The 21,967-nt window shown below is 37.2% G+C and overlaps 1 protein-coding gene across 1 annotated transcript in view; it reads right to left on the reverse strand.

Annotated features, from left to right (window-relative positions):
- The window catches only part of LOC102748111 (lysosomal-trafficking regulator), a 153,245-nt gene extending 132,240 nt beyond the window's left edge, over nt 1-21,005 (reverse strand). Inside the window, exons 1-3 of the mRNA XM_081823169.1 lie at nt 20,403-21,005; nt 8,446-8,535; nt 4,447-4,645 (exon numbers count right to left, since the gene is read on the reverse strand). Of these exons, the coding sequence (XP_081679295.1) occupies nt 4,447-4,638 (192 nt within the window). The 5' untranslated portion in view covers nt 4,639-4,645; nt 8,446-8,535; nt 20,403-21,005. The remainder of the gene's footprint in view (nt 1-4,446; nt 4,646-8,445; nt 8,536-20,402) is intronic.
- Between the last annotated feature and the right edge of the window lie 962 nt (nt 21,006-21,967).

Consider the following 21,967-nt stretch of genomic DNA (forward strand, 5'->3'; position numbering starts at 1 on the left):
GGAGTTTATCCCAGGAATGCAAATGATGGTTTTAACATTTAGAAACCATCAATGTAATTCACCCACCTTAACAGAATAAAAAATATATATATATGATAGTCTCAGTGGATTCAGCAAAGGCATTTGACAAAATCCAATATCCATTCAGGATAAAAATTCTAACAGGTTGGGAATAGACTAGAACTCCCTCATTCTGATAAAAGGCATCTAAAAAAAAATCCAGAGCTAATATGATGGTTAATGGAAATACTGAATGCTTTCTCTCTAAAGTCAGACACTGGGCAGGATGTTCATTCTCATCGCTTCCACCTACTTTTGCACTAAAAGCCAATGCAAAAGGCAAGAAAATGAAATAAAAGGTACAAAAATTGGAAAAATCATTCACAGATGATTTGATCATGTACACAGAAAACCCTAGGGAGTCTGCAGAAAAATTTCAAAATAAATACAAATAAATGAATTTAGCAAAGGCATAGGATGCAAGGTCAATGTACAAAAATCAATTATATTTCTATGAGCAACAAATGACAAAATAAAAATTTTAAATGCCATTTACAATAGCATCAAAAATAATAAAATATTCAGAATAAATTTAACCAAAAATATGCAAGACTTCTACACTGAAAATCAAAAAAATATGGCAGAGAAATTAGAGAAGACTCAAATAAACAGATATTAACACCATGCTGATAGACTGAGAAACTCAACATTGTTGTCAATTTTCTCCAAATTGATTTCTGGATTCAATGCCATCACAACTAAAATCCTAGCAAGCGTTTCTATAGAAATAATAAGCTCCTTCTAAAATTTATATGGAAATGCAAAGGACTTAGAATAGTCAAACATTCTTGAAAATGAAGAACACTTTGAAGAACTTATACCACCTAATTTCTAGACACACTATATAAAGGCCATAGTAACGCAAACAGATGATAGACAGTGGAACAGAAGAGTCTAGAAATAAAGCCCAAGTATATGGCGAATTGATTTTCCACAGAGGTGCCAAGGTTACTCCGTGGGGAAAGGGCAAACTCTAGCTGGAATGACTGGGTAACTGCACAGGGAGGAGGGAGAGAGAGGGACTGTAGCTCTGGCCTCACACTGTACACAAACATTAATTCAACGTGGATCACAGACCTAAAAATAAAAATACTAATTAAAAAGCTTCTAGAAAAAAAAAAAAAACCATAGGAGAGTATCTTTGCAACTTTGGGATACAAGATAAGGATTTCCTAGGATACAAAATACACTATTTATACAAAAAATCTGCTGTTCTAAAGGCATTGTTAAGAAATGAAAAGGCAAGCTACAAAGGACATATTTGCAATCCAACAAAGACATGTATCCAGAATACATGAAAAAAAACTACAACTGGATACTAAGCAAATAACCTGACTTTTAAAATGGGCACAAAACTTAAACAGACATTCACAAAAGAAGATGTACAAACGGCCAATGAACACATAAAATAGTGCTCAGCATCATTAGTTTTTAAAGAAATGAAAATTAAAATCACAATGAGATACTACTTCATATTCACTTAGGACAGTTAATATTAAAAGGGCTGGCAATGTCAAATATCAGAGAGGATGCAGAACCACTAGAATTCTCACACATTGCTGTTGAGAATGAAAAGTGGTACAACCACTTTGAAAAAAGAGTTTGGCACTTTCTTATAAACACCTACCCTTTGACACAGCAATTGTATGCCTATTTACCCAGAAAACATGAAAATATATTCACACACAGACTTTTTTAAGAATGTTCACAGCAGCTTTATTTATAATAGCCAAAAGGAAACAAAAGCCAAATGGTTAAACAACAGGTGAATGGTCACACAAATTGTGGTATATCCATACAACAAAATACCGATTGGAAACAAAACGTAGTGTTAGTGATGCACGTGTAATGGACAGAGCTCTGGAACACAAGAGTACATACTGCATGATTCCACTTATATGAAGTCCTAGGACAAGCAACGCTACACTTAGATGTTAGAAATTAGAATTGTGGTTGTGTTGCAGTGGGGCTGCCTGAAAAGGGGCATGAAAACCTTTTTCTAGAGTGGTGAAAATGTTCTAAACTTTGATCTAGGCTGTGGTTACACAGGTGTTTGTATTTGTCAAAACTCATTCAACTATACACTTTACATTTGTGCATTCACTACATGTAAATTATATAGCAATAAAAAGTCTGTTTAATTATTTATACCAAATATCTATTAATAAAGCCCTTGCACAAAAGTGGAATGGTAGCTATGGGCTTCATTTGCCTCTTGCTCAGAGTACCCAAGAAGTGCTCCTATTCATGAGAAGCACAGATATAAGGGTGAAGTTCCTCTTGAAATGTACAGCTTTGAATCTACTGTTTTAATTCCACTCTAAGTGATTAAACTTGCACAACTAAATTTGCCTTAAAGATCCAAATTATCATTCTCCATTTCCTGGTTTAAATAATTAAATGTTGATAAGCCCTATTTTTTAAATGGCTATCTATTTGCTCTCTACTTCTACTGTTCCTACTGGTACCTACTGTCATTGCTACAGATATTCCAAAAGTGAATGACTGGGGAAGAGGGAATACAAGATATTACCCTAGGAAAAAATATTGTTGCAACTATGACTTGGATGATTTCAGCCATTTAATAATACATTAAAAGATATTTCATGACTTAAAGGAGAAAGCATACAATCTATAGAAACAGAAAGTAGGTTAGTGTTTGCTTAGGGCTGAGGGTGATGGGAGGGATAGGGGAGTGATAGCTAAAAGGTACCAGGTCCCTGTTTGAGGTGATGAAAATGTTCTAAAATTGACTATGTGACAGTTGCTTATATCTGTGATTATGCTAAAAACCACTGAGTTGTACATATGAAATGGGTAAATTCTATGATATATGGGTTATATCTTAACTACAGCTTTCATTAAAAAACCTACTGACATTCTGATTAGGATTACACTGGAATCTACACATCAGTTTAAAGAAAACAAGTATCCTTACAATACTGATTTTTCCAATACATGAAAATTATGTAGGCCTACATTTATTTGGGTTGTCTTTACTTTCTCTCAACAATGTTTTATAGAATTACGTACAGAAATCTGTACATATTTTATTAGATTTATTCATGGGTATTTGTTAATTCTGATGCTACTTACAGGATATCCTTAAAAAAAGAGAAAAATCATTGAAATGTTCTAATGTGGGGTAAGAAAATGAACAGAGCATGATATGCTTATTAAATCATTAAAATTTTGGAATAAAAATCACTACACATGATCTAACAAATAATTTTTTCTAAATTTTAAAATTTATTTATGGAAAAGTTATACAAAATATAAAAAATTAAATTACATGTAGTCACGCATTTAATAAATAACATTCATGAAAGGAGTAAAAATACATAATATTTTGGAAAATACTCTGGAAAATTTCGTGACAGGTGGACACCACAGTGAACAAATACTCCCTGATATTTGTTAGGTTCCTCAGTGTATGGTGAAAACAGATGCATTGTTTAATTTTAGTCTCTGTATTTACCCAATATACATATTTATTAGCAAAATGCTTTGATGGCAAAGAAATTTCAACAGTAGTTAAGTTTCTATCTAAAGCCAGTAACATTTATAAGTGTTGAAAAATATCTGTCATATTGGTGCTACAGAGACCTTATTATCTTTTCAAGTTAATTGAAATATTATCTAACTACATTAATTAGTCCCCTGAAAGCAGACAGTAAATTTTTTCTTTCATAAAATACATATTTGTTTTTTACTAAAATGAAGTAAAGACATAAATCATGTTTGGGCTGCAAGTTAAGCCTGTCTGAGTTACTTAATGTTCTGTATCTGTTTTTCATCCACAAAAGAAGGTTGGATGACATCTCTATTTCCCAACTAGCTTTAGAGTTCTGTTAATTCCGTAGTAAGGAAACCACAAAATACCGTATGTTCAGACCATACTTTGAGCAAACACAATGAGGTATAAAAAACTGGATGTATACAAGCTAAAGGACCCAATATAATTATCAGTTTAAGGATTCTCTACTTTCACCCCAGAATTAGTAAACTCTCTAAATATAATTTACACTAAACCTTTCAAAAACATATCTGAATTTATTGAAAATGCAAATGTTTTTCTGATTCAAAATCTTAGGTCTCTACTAATAATCATAGTTATCTCACACTGATATTAGGATAAAAAGCTTAATATATATGAGGTCATTTTAGAAGAAAGGCCATTTATCATCCTAAGACATTTCAGACATTTTGAAAAGTATTCAAATAAACAGTACGTTCATAGACGGGGCTACTTTTCTTTGTTGAAGTGATGTGAGAGATAGCACTTTATCTCAAAGAGACTCTCAGAAACTACGGAATCCAGAAATTATGTATCTGTAATCAACTATAATATACTGGTGAAAAAATTATTTGATATGAAAATGTTACCTGATCAATGACAGAATTTAGCTTGGTAAGTAACAGAAATCCTCGGCCGTGGACAAGGTATTGGCCAAGGGTAGCCATGTGTGTCTCCTCCTCTTCTTCCTCCCTGGCCTCCACCCTCTGGACCACCGCATTGCAAAGCCGGTTGACATCCGTCAGAAATTCACGTGCCAATGAGTTACTGTCGATGCTCATGACCGAGCTATCAAATAAATATTACCAAAAAAGAAGATTAAGAGAAATAAAAATTTACGTTTAAAACTAAGTGTTTTTAAGGCTGTTTTTAACCAAAGAACTGACTTTAAGTTACTGGGCACTGGTATTTAACCCTATAATATTTTCAGACATAGTTCTGATCTAGTTAGGTGCTCCTTGAATATTCTTACATGGCATAAATAGTCGTGGGTGTGATAATCCCTAAGCATAACCAAAAACAGGAAGTGAAAGCACCTACATAGAAGATACACTAGTGAGTGGTGGCAGTTAAGGTAGATCCTGACCTTCTTAAATAGCTTCATCATAGAATAAAAATAAACCCATTACTTATAAACTATTCTTGTTCTACATGGTTTAAAAATATGAATGGATCTTTTAAAAATATAAACTGTTTTTCACATGATGGAACTGACAATCAGTGATACACCCTCCCCCCAACAACCGGGGTTCAGTTAATGGAGGGAGAAGGATTTATCATCAGGTAAATAAAAATTGAAGACGTCTAGCAGCTGAAGTTAGGTCACTTCACTTCTTACTATACATTTAAATCAAAGGGCAATGTGACATTTTAAGATAAAGGAAAATAATAAGGTAAAGCAGACAGGAGAGGAAAAACACCAATATAAAGAAAAAAAATGTGTTAACTATTTAGAAAGGAAAAACCATGAACAATAAAATTCCCAAGGAATTTCAGAACAGTTTCATCTTAGGGCGAAAAGTAATTTTGAGACACCCAGTAACCTTTAAAAACGTTTCAGCCTGGAGAGATTAAATAAGATGTATATTGTGGAGTCTTGCTTCACCCATTGGGGGGGCCCGCCCCCTAGCCCCTGCGGAGAAGGCAGTGGACCATAGGACTGTGCCTATCGTCAAGGGGCAAGGCCAGCCTCCGAGCCCTAATCAACTGAGGCACACCTGATTCAGGAGCAGCCACAAACACCTGGCTGCAAGATGATGCAGCTTGCAAAGAGGCATCCGGCCAATTAGGCTCCTTCTGTCTCATAGGAATTTGAATTAAGGGACATAGTTGATGAACTGAAAAGTCACATAAAGATGGGCCTGTAGTAGTCATTATGAGGTAGCTGAGGCTCAGAAGAAGCCAACTAGGTGAAAATGAACCACTAGGATGCAAAGGGAAGCAGATAAACATGAAAGGGAGAAACCAAAGAAATTCCTAGTATTACTTTGGTTCCTATTCATTTTTGGGGCTGATGATTTAAGTCCTGGATTCCCATCAGAATTCTAGGTATTATTACAGTAACAATCCCCTCTGTAGCATAACAAAGATCATTATTTTTAATATTGTTGATCACTAGGAAAAAGTGTAAAAAATAAAATGTACATTACTCATTATCCCAAAATGTAGCAATACCCTCCCTTATATAAATACTGGCTTTTTATAAAGCTTTCATAAGGTAAAATTATTCAATAAATCAAATAATTTACAATAATATAAACTAATTATATATTATAATATGTACATAATATATAAACTTATTTATATTCAGTCCATAGTTAACAAATTTTATTAACTTATTTCACCTAATTTGTCACGGATTTTATTTATTTATTTTTGTCACAGATTTTAAGGTACATAATTATTTAGTGTACTACTAAAACAAATAACACTGCCAATTAAAGTATAACACAGTACCTTCTTATCACTTAGAACGTTCCATACAATATCACCTTCTAGGTCATCAAGTCTACCCCTATGCACCATTTCTTAAGAGTGCTACACTACTGTTTCTGGGATTTTCTTCCAAAGATGCTGACATCATTCTGTAAGTTTTGATGCTGGCACTTTGCTGATCTTACCAGATAGGATCAGCAGAAAGTTTCGGAAACATTTAAAACTCATCAGATATAGTACCGACAATGCATGTAACTCAACTAAAGTGCTGATACGAACAGCTAATGACCAAGTGCCCTCATAAGCCTGCAAGAACAACCCCTTCACCAAGTGCAGCCAGCTCCCAGTGCTTACTAGACACCACTGATTATAAGGTACACTGCAACTTCAGCAATATTAAAAATGTGAAAAACTTAAAAATTGTGGTAATAATTAGGGTCTATTTTCTGGAAATGAAGATAATGTGAATATTGAGGTATGACAATTACTGAGGAAATGATTTCAGTGCCACTTCCTAAAAACACAAGATGCCAGGTCGGCAAAAAAAAATTACAATATATGCAGAAATGTATGTTATTCCTGATTCTTAAATGTACATAAAATATAGACACAGTTACATAACTAGGGTATTCTATATAAATGATCTGACCTGTTTTGATTCACGTAGATATTTTGGAAATCTTTTCATATGAGCTCTCTCTTACTCTTTTTGCTAGCTTCGTGGCATGCTGCTGTATGTATATATAACATGTTTTTCATTATATAGAGTACTATTAACTATGCAGCCAATCTCATTGAATATTTAGGCTATTTCTAGTTTTGATTATCATAAACAGAGCTGCAATGAACATCCTTACTCTACTTGCACATTTATCCTCTATGTCCTTGTGGTAGAGATTGCTGTTACTGCTTCATATAATAGGTTTTACACATTTCTTGTTAGGTCTCTTCCAGGGTGTTTTGTAGTTTTTGCTGTTATTCTGAATGGGATTTCGTTTCCATTATATAATCTAATTAGGAAAGAAAACTGGTATGTAGGAGGCAAATAGGAAGTATATTTATGTTGATATAGAAATCATACATCCAAACTTCTTACTGAACTTTCATTAATTTTTTTGAAATTTCCAGATATAAAACCCTATCATCTACAAATAACAAAAATTCTGAATTCTCCTACCCAATATTCACACACTTTCTACTCTTCTAACTACATTAGTCAGCACTAATAGAACAACATTGGTAGGGGTGATGGGGAACACTTTTGCCTTGCACATTAATAAGTATTCATATCTTCCTGCTCATCTAATAGGAATGTTGAATTTCACTGAATGCCTTTCAGCCAATCTGAATGCCAACTGAAAAGATGATTGCATGGAATTTTTTTTTTTTTTTGAAGATTTTATTTATTTACTTGACAGAGACAGACACAGCGAGAGAGGGAACACAAGCAGGGGGAGAGGAAGAGGGAGAAACAAGCTTCCCGCCGAGCAGGGAGCCCGATGTGGGGCTTGATCCCAGGACCCTGGGACCATGACCTGAGCCAAAGGCAGATGCTTAACGACTGAGCCACCCAGGTGTCCCGATTGCATGGTATTTTTAAAAGATTTTCAGAAATATTTCAAATACCCAGAAAAGTACAAAGAATATATAACATGCGGTTATAGCCAATACTCAGATTTAGCAAGTATTAATATTAATGCGGTGTTCAGATCAGTGTGTGTATATGTGTATGTGTGTGTGTGTGTGTGTGCAAAGAAATCAAACCTTACAGTACAGAAAAGCCACACCCCACCCCACTTCTTCCTCTCTTTAGTTGGTGTTTAACATTTCTATACATGTTTTTATAATTTTTTACATGTTTATAGCCATAAAAATATTCAGTATTAACTATTTTAAAAATGTATATAAATAGTATACTATATGTATCCTTCTATAACTTTATTTTTCCTCTCAACATTATGTTTGTTCCTTTAAACCATTATGCAACATGCCATTGTATGGGTAAGCCACAATTTATATATCCATCTCTACTAATGGAAAGTTTAGTTGTTTGTACTTTGGGGTTTAATTAATGTCACATAACTATGTAGTTTCAAAGGCTTAGACTGAAACAAGTATTTTGACTGCTTATATCTATTACATTAAATACTTACCAATCTCTCAACACTCCTGTAACATTTAGAGTCTTTATAATTTGAGGTCATGAACCAGATCAAACAAATATCCTTAGAATAAAGCTTCACCTATTAAAAAAAAAAGACAAACATATTAATGGTAATAGTAAAACACAAGTAATTTTAATAAAGTTCTGACACAAAAACCAATGGCCAGTTTCTTCATATTTGATGTAAAAGAAGCCAATGAAGCTTTTGAACCTCAAGAACACATTAAAAAATTTCTAGAGCTCCAAGAATGGAATCCTGAGACAGGAAGTATTGGAATATACTTAATCTGAACAAAGCAACTTGATCACAGCTCCCTACTCCTCCCCTCCTTCCATCTCCTTACAACCTGCAGGTAAATCACCAGTTAACTATAAAGGAAGGAGAATCAGCCCAGTATCTGTCTTCTTAACACTGAATCTAGGAGGCAGTGGAATACCATGTACATACATACTATGGGTAGCCAAGTTATTACTCTCCTTGAGAGTGAAAGGTATTTGAGGATATATGAAAACTCAGAAAAATACTAAACCCAAACAATGAATAAACCACCACCAAAATTCATATCCTTGTTGAAGTTTTAAAAATGAATTAACCTCAATGAAGGCTATTTCTGAATACTAAAGGATAAATTCCTACTTCTGAGGGTAGCAACAAATGCTTCTGTTGAGTTACCTGTTTTCCCCTTCTCTATAGTTGTGCCTAGGCAGAGGCATAAAAAATATTTCCTCATTAGAGGTACACGGCAACCATGAATGTTTATTTCGAACACCAAGTGTTTAAATCAGAGTGACCTTTAATTCCTTCAAAATGCCCAAACCTAGAGAACTTTCTTGAATTCCCTTCAGCTTGGTGAACAGTACTTGTACCACATTATTCTGGGTACTTGAGGATAAAGGAGGCAGGAAACGGGATTAGCTGCTGTTAAGACGACACAGGGCTTTGCGTGATGCAGGAAAGACACCTTTTCCCAGACTGGTCAGCCCCATGTCAGGCACACAGCTATCCACGCACAGGCTAGGTTTCACTCCCACTACTGCACTCGGGGCACCAGTGGCCAGTGCATCAACTGCCCAACCAAATGAAAAGGCCCTGGAATGAAGTCTCAATACACCCTCCATGCCTGCTCCTGCTGCATCCTCAGCTAATACAAATCACCCACCTATTTTCGACTCTGAAATTACAGAAGGGGAAACTATCAAATTATGAGCATAAAGATGGTATTTGATTAACTGCTGTGATTCTGATTACCCTCTGGTTTGGACTACTACAAGGTGGAGCCACCCATCTTGAGATGCTACAGTGATTCCAAGTAGCTCGGCATGGCCATTAGAAGTGGAAGCTGACAGACAACTGGATCCGTCTGTTTTTCTCTGTTATCGCGGGACATTTCTAGGCCCTGCTGAGGGATTTCTCTAATGCACTTAAACTGGGATGGCTTTTTTTTTTTTTTTAAAGATTTTATTTATTCATTTGACAGAGAGAGACAAAGTGAGAGAGGGAACACAAGCAGGGGGAGTGGGAGAGGAAGAAGCAGGCTTCCCGCTGAGCAGGGAGCCCGATGTGGGGCTGGATCCCAGGACCCTGGGATCATGACCTGAGCCGAAGGCAGACGCTTAATGACTGAGCCACCCAGGCGCCTCTGGGATGGCTTCTTTAGCCATATTTTTCACAGCCCAGCTTGGATGTCCATGGAGTTTCACTCTATCCAAGATCGTAATTCTATCAGCCAGCACAGTCAGTTGTGACCTTCTTTACTCTGCCACCACCCTCGATAAACTCAGCTGCATTCTAACTTTTATCATCCTGTATTATGCTGGGTGTCCATAAAGTCTGCAAATAGAGTTCAGAAAAATAGACTGAAGATGTCCTTAGGGCAGTATATGTACTTGCCTCTGTTTCTAAACTACATAAATACCCTGTAGGTACGTATGACTGTCTTACCCCCAAGGTCATGAATTCCTTAAGGACGGGGACCCTGTCTTATCACTTATTCTACTTTACAGCTAAAATGCCAAATTTAAAAAACATCATTATTACTATCATATTCAACTTCTAATGCTACTATTATTATGTCATAATAAATAAAACTTGCAACAATATTACCAGAATTTTTATATTAAAATAAATGATCTCACTGATATGAGGAATTCTTAACCTCAGGAAACAAACTGAGGGTTGCTGGAGTGGTGGGGGCAGGGAGGGATGGGGTGGCTGGGTGATAGACATTGGGGAAGGTATGTGCTATGGTGAGTGCTGTGAATTGTGTAAGACTGTTGAATCACAGACCTGTACCTCTGAAATAAATAATACATTAGATATTAAAAAAAAAAAAAGAAGAAGTTGTAGGAAGGGAAAAATGAAGAGGGGGAAATCGGAGGGGGAGACGAACCATGAGAGACTATGGACTCTGAGAAACACTGAGGGTTCTAGAGGGGAGGGGGGTGGGAGGATGCGTTAGCCTGGTGATGGGTATTAAAGAGAGCACGTTCTGCATGGAGCACTGGGTGTTATGCACAAACAATGAATCATGGAACACTACATCAAAAACTAATGATGTAATGTATGGTGATTTACATAACATAATAAAATAAAAAAAATGAAAAGCATAATAACAAAGTACCTATAATCATATAAATGACCTCAGGAAAATAGTAAGTTTTTCTAATACAGTGACCGGTAAAGTATAAAACATGAATGGCCAAAACACAAAGCAAAAACCTGACAGTGTATTAGCTATACCTTAGTTTTATTTCATCAGAAATTTCATTAATACGGCATTTAATTCAACAAATACTTATGGAACATTTATTATCTGCTGGCTACTATTTTTGGCACTGGGAATACAGCAAAAACAAAATCCCCACCCTCATGGATTCCAGTGAGGTAGAGACAGATGAAAAACAAACTTATTGTAATGTCAGGCAGTGCTAAGTGCTATAAAAAATAAAACAGAGTAAGGGTACAGAGTGACAGGAATGCTACTTCAGATAGGGTGACAAGGACTGTCTAAAGAGGTGGTATTTGAGCAGAAGCCTGAATGAAGGAAGAAAATGGGTCACGTGAGCATCTGGGAAAAGTATTCCAGGGCTTTGAGATTAGTTTATGTTTGACGCATTGGATACTGAGTGCAAGGGAAGTTAAAAAGTATTACAAAGAGGGCACCTGGGTGACTCAGTCATTAAGTGTCTGCTTTCGGCTCAGGTCTTGATCCCAGGGTCCTGGGATCGAGCCCCACATCCAGCTCCCTGCTTGGCAGGAAGCCTGCTTCTCCCTCTCCGCCTGCTTGTGTTCCCTCTCTCGCTGTGTCTCTCTCTGTCAAATAAATACATAAAATCTTAAAAAAAGAAAAAAAAAAAGTATTACAAAGAGTGAGAAAAGTCACTCATTCCCACTCGCCAGGGACTGAAGTAAGGTGTGGAAAGATGAAACAGAAGTGTTCCCAGGGAACTGTTTCTCCCTAAGAACGGAAGTCTCCTTCCTGCCTGCCCCCCACTCCAGAGAGTCCACAAGGTTTTTAAAGTCTGTGTGAAGAACAGCACTGTTTAGTGACAGACAAGACTGAAAGAAGAGCAGGATGAGAGGGAAAATAAAGTTCAATGTTAGCTATGTTAGGTTTGATAGGTGGTGTGGAAACCAAGCAAAGGACACCAAGGATATGCCAAACTGGAGTTCAGGTGGGGAGGCTGGAACTGGTGAATCAATTTGGGAGTTATCAGCATATAGATGTGTTTAAACAGTACTAGATGGATGGCATAACCCAGAGCAGTGCTGTCCAACAGAACTTTCTGCAATGACTGGGCTGTGGTCAGTGGCTATCGTACTGATCAGTGGGGACCTAGAGAATGGGTATAAATGAAGCAGAGGAGATTCTAGGACTGAGCCCTGGGGTTAGCAACCCCAAGTCAGGGAGAGGAGGAGGATCCAGCACAGGAGACTGGGAAGGAGCAGCAAGTAGGGCAGGAAAAAAAATCAGGAGAGTGGTGCCTCCCAAAAACCAGGTAAAGAAAGCTTGAAATGGGAAAGGCTGACCAACCATGTCAAATATTGCTGAAAGGTTGATTAAGATGAGACTATGAACTGACCACTGGATTTAGCAAGCTGGAAGTTACTGACAACCTTGTCCAAGAGTGGTCTCAGAGGAGTGGCACAGGGGGTGAGGGAGGGGGGCAAGGAGTTTAAGACAGCTCTTTTGAGAAGTTCTGCCATAAAGGGTGGCAAGGAGGTGGGGGGTAGCTGAAGAGAACATGGGATGGGGGAGGTGGTGTACTTTTTTTTTTTTTTTTTTTAACAAGGGACATTACAGCATGTTTGGAACCTGAGATACTACTATAGCATGTTTATATAGCAAGTTTCTCCAATGAAGAAAGGAACAGAGATGAAAAACTAGAACGAGAGGCGGTAACTGCAGGAGCAGTGAGTGGGCAGTATGAAGAGGATCTGATGGACAAGTGCTAGGAACACTGGCAGTTCATGTAATGGATCAAAAAGGATGACAGAGCATGTGAGCACACGCAGGAAGATTGGTATATCTGGCAGTGAATGGACCAAGATTTGGGTGCTTCTCTTTTCTTGGTGAAATAAACTGCAAGGCTGCTGGCTGAGAATGAGAAGTAGGAGGAGGTGTTAACTGATGAGTGGAACGGGGTCAAAAACAGCCGCCCGTAAGAGACTTCCCACGAGGCTGCCATTAGTAACTAAGGCTGAGTTCGGCTGTTCAATCCCTGGACCCGTACCACAGTCCAATTCCCCAACACGTGTGCAAGCATGCAATGACAGAATGGAAGCTGTCAAATACCTTATGGGAGTCTAGATAGATTACAGCCACAGCATTCTCCCATCTGTGCATGCAGCGTTCCTGCCAAAGATGGAAACTGGGTTATCTGGAAGGAATTATTCTTAGAAAACCCCTGTAACCCTTACTGCTCATCTTTTCCTTCCATAAATATTTGAGAATCTTTTAAATCGATCTGTAGAATCTTTCGTGCAGGTAACATCAAGCTCACTAAAGTCTATGGAATCTATGTTCTTGCTTTATAATTTTGGAACTTTGGTCCTCTACTGTTTTCTAATAGTGTTCAAATTCCCCAGAATTGCTCAAAGATTACCTGCTCATCAATGACACAAAATGTGTTACACTTTCTCAGAATCTGAACCTGTGATGTGAACCCATTTAGAGCAACCAGAGGTTCTGGTACAATCTCCTCTCTAATCGTGCGCTTAAATTTTCTATTATTATTCTTACATCCAGCTTTATTAATCTGTGTAGAGATCATTCTTCATGTCAGAGAAGCCAGAAACAAAACAGAAGCTGAGAGATTTCATTTACTCTCTGTATCCAATTACAGGGTCAGGTGTTTTGTTTTGTTTTGTTTTGTTTAATTTGAGTATAGTTACATTAGTCTCAGATGTGACATTAGTCTCAGATGTACAACATAGTGATGCAACTTCTCTATACTATGCCATGCTCACCACAAGTGTGGCTACCATCTGGGGGCCAGTTTGTTTAAAACAAAAATCTATTATTTGCTTGCTGTTTTCATCTTCTATATATAAAATGTAAAAGGTCAGCCTTAACCTTTTGCAAAACCCCAGCTCATTATTCTCTTAGGGTTATATTCCTCTTTTATATGAGATATCTGTATCTACATCTATGTATTTTTGTTTCCTATCCTTCTTTCCTTCTTCTGCACATGTTATTTTAAATATGAGTTCATCTGGCCACTTGACCTTGCTCTTTTCTTCACGTACTATTTCCAGTTGTTCAATAAAAATTCTGCCTATGGCCACCTTACACACATTTTCCCTTCTGGAGACTATATCCATGGCATCATATCTATCTTTACTTGAAATTTAGGAACTCTGTATTTGTTTGTTTGTTTTGGAACTCTGTATTTCTAATTCTCTATATTCCAGATTTCCTCCATATTCTTCTTCCTGTTTCTTACTTATTCATTTAACATTTACTAAAACACCCACTTTGTGCTAGGTACTAAGAACACAAAATGTGAAAGTAATTTCAGTCTCTGCCTCTAAAAAGGTCCCATTATGGTGGCAAAGGCAAACCAATACACAGGGTGTCGTGTACTGATAAGGGGACACTGAATCCAATTTGAGTAGTCAGGGAGGCTTCATGAAGGATGTAATCTTTCACTAAAAGTTCAACATGTAAAGAGAGAAAAGGGGGGAAGAAAGACATACAGACAGAAAGAGCAGCTCACGTCAAGTCCCTGACAGAATTACGGTAAGTTTGGTATCAAAATGCAAAATCAGAAGCAGGTAATTAAGGATGGAGAGAGTAGTGACCAAGGATAAATAAAAGGAACTTCTAGTGGGCTGAGAGCTCAGCAGAGGTTGAAAACCATGAATTTCAGGTAGAATCACTTTTCTCAGATGGCTGAGTTTCTCCAGCAGGGCTTAGCTGCTTGGATCTAGTAGGAGATAGCGCAGATTGTATCACTGATGTAGAAATGGGAGTTTTGGTGGGTGGAGGAAGGGAAAGAGAACTACGGTACAGTGAGAGAACAATCCATATGGTCAAAACTGGGATACAGACTGGCGAGAAAAGAGAAAGAGGCCCGGCAGACGTTGAAATACAGGCCTGCAATCAATTCCCTCAAAATGAGGGAATATTAAAAAGAAAAAAAAAAAAAAACCACGAGGGAATAAAGGATATTGGAATTTTTAGATTTCTGAAACAAGCAGTTCCAGATGATAACACCCAGAGTGTAACTGTGCAAGTAGGTGTCTAAAATGCAAGTTAAGGACACTGCAGTTGAGTAAACCATGAGGCTAGTTTTTTGGACAACAGGTCATTGTTAGCTCTTAAAACAAAAGCTCCTTGATGACAGGGATTTTGTCTGTTGTATTTACTGCAAAATCTACAGCAACTAGAACACTATGTGGCACAACTATTTGTTGAATTTGTTAAATGAATGACATGGGTTTCTCTCAGGATTCCGATTATGTTCACTTGTCTAATTAAGCCCTCATAGTGAGTCAAAATAGGTTCAGAGTTATCAGCTTCCGTCATTACCTCCTTAACCTTCTGGAAGTGAAATGGTCAATAAAATTAGTCAGTTGCGGCTCTGCTTTTATTGACTAAGACTCCCCACAGACATTTGGATAGTTGACTATGATATCTTAGCTCTGTTCTGGTTCTGTGATTAATTGCCACAACCCATTATCCAAAAGATCACAGAATTAAGCTATCACCCTCAGTCTTGAGGATTTTGACATAGTCATTTCCTTGACATGCAGTATAAAACTACTACACCAAGTCATATTGCCTATGTTCTCCAGTTCTGGGCATTTTTAAATACCTTGTCATTGCTGTGTTTTTATCAGTGCTACCCAAAACATTACAGTGACCACTAAAAATAAAATCTCAGGCTCAACAGCAGGACAAAAAGGGCTCCCTACGTCACCAAGTTTCCTCCCCAAAAACTATTAAATCTATCACTCATTCATTCATTCATTCATAAATTCAACCAAAATTTATTACTTATTCAATAAATATTTTAATAAATATTTACTAATCTGCTTACTCATTCTATTTTCCTAGGTTTTGACTCTGTTGTGAATAGTCAGTCAGCATTGTGACAGTGGTGAAAATAAAGGCAGAAGAGTGTGAATCTAGCAATTACTAGCCGCTACACAAATCTGTGTGATGTCTGGCTTCCTTTTCCATGAAATGTCTATCCCACAGAGTTACTATGTAGATCTTTGAAGATTATACAACATCAGTAAACATTCTTGGTAAATATAGTTCCCTTTAGGTGCCCAGCACTAGGTGACGGCAGAGAATGCCATCTGGAGGAAGAAAGAGATCATTACAACCTCTCCTCAGAGCAGTGTATATGGAAATGTCGATGTTAGGCTTTATGACCATACAGTTTTCAAGGAAGCACTGAAAATAAAAGGAGGGAGTACCAATATATTTTTTCTTTTCCATGTCTTGTGACTTCTACAGAAAAGGAGCAGAGGAAAAATACAATAAAAAAGTTTATAATAATGAACTTTACTCTTAGAGCCTGATTAGAAATCGTACATTTTCCTCATGAAATGGTAGTATCTGAAGGGCTCAACTCCTAACTTTCATCAAATGCCCCAAATCCTGGTAAATTCATTTTTAAAATAATATTAGGTACTTTCCTAAATTTCTTAATTAAAATAATATTAGAGAAATTACCACTGGAAAGAATATTTTTTTAGAAATGTATTATGTACCAAAAAGGAAGAGACTGCTATCAACTGCAGGATTATTGAGAGGATCAAACACACTACTACACAGAATAATAAATATTCAATGTATTCTTTTGAATCAGAACCTGCAGTGATTTGAAGCAGGAAGTGATTATTCCTGAAAATAAAGGTTGGTTGTTATGGACGATTAATTATGCTAAATCCCATCTCTCCAGAGTTCAATATATATTGAATATAGACTGATTAATGACTTTCCCAAAGATCTCATATATTCTTTGCAACACATCACTAAAAATTAAAAACCCTTTGGGGAAAACAGTGATAACACTATTTATGCCATTTCATAAGTGACATAAATAAAGGTATGAATGTGAATAAGTTAGAATCACACATTTTCACAATGGCAGAAACTTTAGACATCATATTCTCCATCCCCACATTCTAAAGATGACAAAAACTGAAGCCCACAGGTGCAAAGTCCCATGGTTGGGTCCCATGACCGTCTTAGGAGTTACATGGCATTTTTAGAGCTAATTAACTAGAACTAAAATAGCCAACTTTAGAAGACACAGCCCTTCTTCTTCTGTCAGGTCAATTAAAAATTAGACAATGGGCAAAGAAGTTTCCTTAACACTAAATACTATCTGTAAATGTTGCTAGATTGCAATCTGTACACCTGGAAACAAGCTTCAAAAACCTCTCTCTACAAACTTTTGCTTCTGCACTAAGTGCAACTGCAATTAGGCAGTAATTCTGCCTCTCTGTCCTACACTGTTTCACTCCTCCAGGCTAATATCCTGCCACCCCAAACTTCTCAAGGTGTTCTATAGCTTCATGCTATCTTTCTTCATGTGTTTCCATATTTTCCATTTATATCAGGAAGTAAATGAACTGGGGAAAAAAACAAAAACTGAGAAACAAAACAGTCTGCTCCTCCTAGAAAGAGGTATTTACATTTTAACAAGAAGTAACACCTCCAGTTCTAACTGGAATTACAAGATAAGAGGGGTGGAAGTTGGCTCTGATGTAGATGTTCCATATTAAAAATGTAGGACTACAGGGGCGCCTGGGTGGCTCAGTCAGCTAAGCGTCTGCCTTCGGCTCAGGTCATGATCCCAAGGTCCTGGGATGGAGCCCCTGCATCAGGCTCCCTGCTCGGTGGGGAGCCTGTTTCTTCCTTTCCTGCTCCCCTTGCTTGTGCTCTCTCTCTCTCTCTCTGTGTCAAATTAATTAATTAATTAATTTATTTATTTATTTGAAAAATAAATTAAATTAAAAAAATGTAGCTATAAATTATCCTTAACCAGTAAATGGGGGGGGGGGTTGGACAGTTGTACTGTTCCTACTTTTATTCTGTATTATGCCTTTAAGCTAAGTACAAAAATGTGCTGAATGAACTATTTTCAATTTATATAGAATTGCGTAGGCTGATAAAGAAACCTCAATAAAATGAAAAGGGCTGTGGTTCAGGGGCAAAGGGTAGAAATCTAAGACAGCAGTAGCCCCAGAAAAGTGAACATACTATTTTTTTTCCGTATTTCAGGGAGTCGACGAACAACACCGCCTGCTCCCCTCCCCCTCTCTAAGCCCATGACGTCTTGGTTAACACTCTCTCTTGTGCTTGCCTGGACACCTGTGACTGGCCCAGAGAGAAGTCATCATGGCTCCTCATTTGACAAAGCTGGCCCAGGCATGGTGTAGCAAGGCCAAATTTTAAAATAAATTCAGAGGAAGTCACACCAAAATACACCAAACTTAAGCCCTTCAACAAGCAGTTCACTTTCCCTAAAACAAACAAATTGGGCAACCAGATGTCTCCTAAGAACCTGGGTTTGATCCTGAGCACCACAAAAGAATGGAAAGTGAGACACCTGTGGTTATAGTGAGGTGACAATTAACAGAACTATGAAGGCTCATCCAGGTAGATCATTTCTCCACCCCTCCCCCCCCCGCTTTACATCCCTGCTAGAAGGAATGTGCTAGAAGTTTTAGACTGAAGAGCTCATACATCCCCAAAACAGATCTCTGGATTTTACAGAATACTGATAACGATGATGATGATGTAGCTGCCATCTACAAATGACTACTACCCATCAGGCACTCCTAAAAGCACTCCACTACAGCTGTTGGTTTAATCCTCATAACAAGCTCATAAGTATAATTATATCCCTACTTGTCACATGTTAGAAGCTGAAGCACAATGAGGTTAAGCAACTGCTTCAGGTCACAGAGCTACTAAGTGTCAGAGGCAAGATTCAGACTCAGGCAATCTGTCTGTATTCTGCATACAAATTTCTATTCTCCCAGGCAATCATTAACCTCCTCCCTCCAACAAACCAGCTCTTCCTTCCTCACTCCTATTTCAGTTGATGGCCTCTACCCAGTTACTCAGGGAGAAACCAGAATAGTACTTCATCTGGGGCCCAGTCAGTTCTTTGGCTTGACAGCGCCACTTGCTAACTCTATGACCTTGGCTTCTTGGCTTCCTCTCTCTAAGCCTCAGTCTTATCTAAAAACACACCAAGTTGTTGTGGATATTTAAATTACATGAGATAATGCACATAAAATGCATTGCACAGTGCCTAGCAGACTGTAGGAAGATCAATACTTATTAGCGATTACGATCATTACCTCGAATCTGGTTCTCCCCCTCTAACCTGAGGCCTGAGCATCCTCAGGCCCTCATCCCCTCTCTCACTTGCAATGCTGCCAACCTCTTAACTGGTCACTCTGCCCGGTCTACTTTCCATCCAGTGCAAATTCTACATCTGCTAACACTGTCATTCACTTCTCTTAAAATAATAAGCGACACTCCAATGCCTAGGGAATAAGTTTCCAACTCGTTGTTGTTGCTGTTGTTGTTGTTATAGTGCTCTATACTTCTCTCACCCTCTAACCTTCCTAATCTCTCGCTACATCTCAGGACACACTCTGCCACCCCATAATTCCTCCTAAGGGTACTCACTTTCTCAACACTATTCACTAATGTTTTTTGTCATGTTACTGCTGCTACAGAAATTCCTATTAATTCCCAGTGAATTACTTTCTACATGCCTCTTAGGACTCACTGCATTGTGTTACAGTATTGTATTGTTTCTTTCCAAACTAGATTATACTTCCCGTAAGAAGGGAAAGCAGGTCTCATTTGTTTAAAAAAAAAAAATCCTTTTTGCCTAACACAATGCCACAACTAGTAAGAACTCAACAAATAGGGGCGCCTGGGTGGCTCAGTCGTTAAGCGTCTACCTTCGGCTCAGGTCATGATCCCAGGGTCCTGGGATTGAGCCCCGCATCAGGCTCCCTGCTCCACGGGAAGCCTGCTTCTCCCTCTCCCACTCCCCCTGCTTGTGTTCCCTCTCTGGCTGTCTTTCTCTGTCAAATAAATAAAACCTTTAAAAAAAAAAAAAGAACTCAACAAATAAACACCAATTCACTTAATACTAACTTTGATAGAAAACATTTTAATATTCAAATTCCTTTAGGAAATCTTCCCGCAGCTAAAGCTCTGAGAAATAAATAGCCATATTTACAAAAGCTGTTTTCCATTCCTTAGCAAGCATTTAAGGTACTAAGGAAAGCACTACAGAAACATGTAAAAACTTCAAAATTTTTTTAGATTAAAAACAAAAAATTTCAGCAATAAAATCTTGGATGTTTATCCTTCCTATGTTAAAGATTATAATGCAGAGTAAACAGTTTAAGAGTTCTTTAAAATCAATTCTAGAAATAATGGTTTTCCATACCTCTTAAAGAGACACTATAAACACAGCTTGGCATCTTATCCTAAATGTGAAATGAAAATAAAAATGATTTCCATAGCAACATCACAATGATCAGTAGTTTCTAATATATATTTTGTATAAGGTAAAAGATTCTGTAAAATAAGTTTCAGAAAAACTGAACACAGATATGTATAAGCTTTGACTACACCACATAAGTGTACATAGCAATAGTTTCCTCTTATTCCCTCATAATTCTTATAGACACAGTGAAAATTAGCTTCATTCTAAAAACTATTTAGTTGAGACAGTCAAGTACAGACAAATGCATTTACTGCTATAAAACATATCACATCAAGAAAGATTGACAGTGAGATCAAATTCAGATCCAGCTGCTTAATCTACTGCTCTCTAATCATCCATGAAGGCAGACAGTAGGAGAGAAGGGCATAGGGAGTGAGAGTGATAGAGAACAGAAATAAAAAAGTAATATATATTAAGCAAACGCCTTTCAGATTCAACCTACACTTGATATTTTTTTCTGCCTCATTGAGTATCATCACAATTTAGTTTCTACCACCATGGTATAAACGTAGACACGTACAAAGACAAAGGGTTAAAGTTATAAATGAATTACATACTAGAAACCAAACACTATCACCTTGCATAGTGTATAAGGCATCTTTTGGTTATGAGATTACTTTCTTAAAATGCATTAAAATGTTCAAGAGGTTGGTGGCATAGTAGAAAGAATACTACACTAAAAGTCAAGACACTTTTGGTTTTCTGTTTTGCCTCAAACACTCTTTAGGATCTCAGGCAAAATGCTTAACCTTTCTGATCCCCATTCTTCTTACACATATTAAAACAAAACTAGATGATCTCTAAATATCTTTTAGGCTGTGAACTTTCATGATAGTACAGCATTCAGAAAATAGTAATATAGTAACAGTAAACATCAAAGTTCATTTAAGATTAAAATACACATTCTAGGGGCCCCTGGGTGGCTCAGTTGGTTAGGTGTCCAACTCTTGGTTTCAGCTCAGGTCATGATCTTAGGATCCTGAGACAGAGCCCTGTGGGGCTCCACTCAGCACAGAGTCTGCTTGAGATTCTCTCCCTCTCCCTCTGCCCCTTCCCCCACTCTCTCTCTCTAATAAATAAATAAACAAAATATTTTTAAAAAATTATACATTCTAAATGTTTCCTTAAATTGTGAATAATCAAGTTTTGTCAAAACTACCTTACTGGGATTCCATTTTTTAGAAATAAAGCGTAGAGAAAATAAATATGTTTCAGCTGTATGGAATATATGACTTCAGAAATATTCTCCAAAATATTTAAATAAGGCTAACAGAAAAAACCTCAAGAAAGTTACCAGCATTACCATCTTTGGAAGCATTATTAAAGAGAAAACCCAGAAAACAGTAAAGGATTTGAATCTTTAATAAACTCTAAGTTATAATGCACTAAAGATCTAATAAAGTCTAGACAAGCAAATATTAAAAAGTAGCATAAAAGCAAGCTAATAGGTATAAGCAGCTGTTCTACAAGTTACACCAGTAAAACCTCCTTTTGCCATTGGCCAG

The sequence above is a fragment of the Leptonychotes weddellii genome, chromosome 6, assembly GCF_054177405.1.
Source record: "Leptonychotes weddellii isolate Sample4059 chromosome 6, ASM5417740v2, whole genome shotgun sequence".
NCBI classification, from domain to species: domain Eukaryota; kingdom Metazoa; phylum Chordata; class Mammalia; order Carnivora; family Phocidae; genus Leptonychotes; species Leptonychotes weddellii.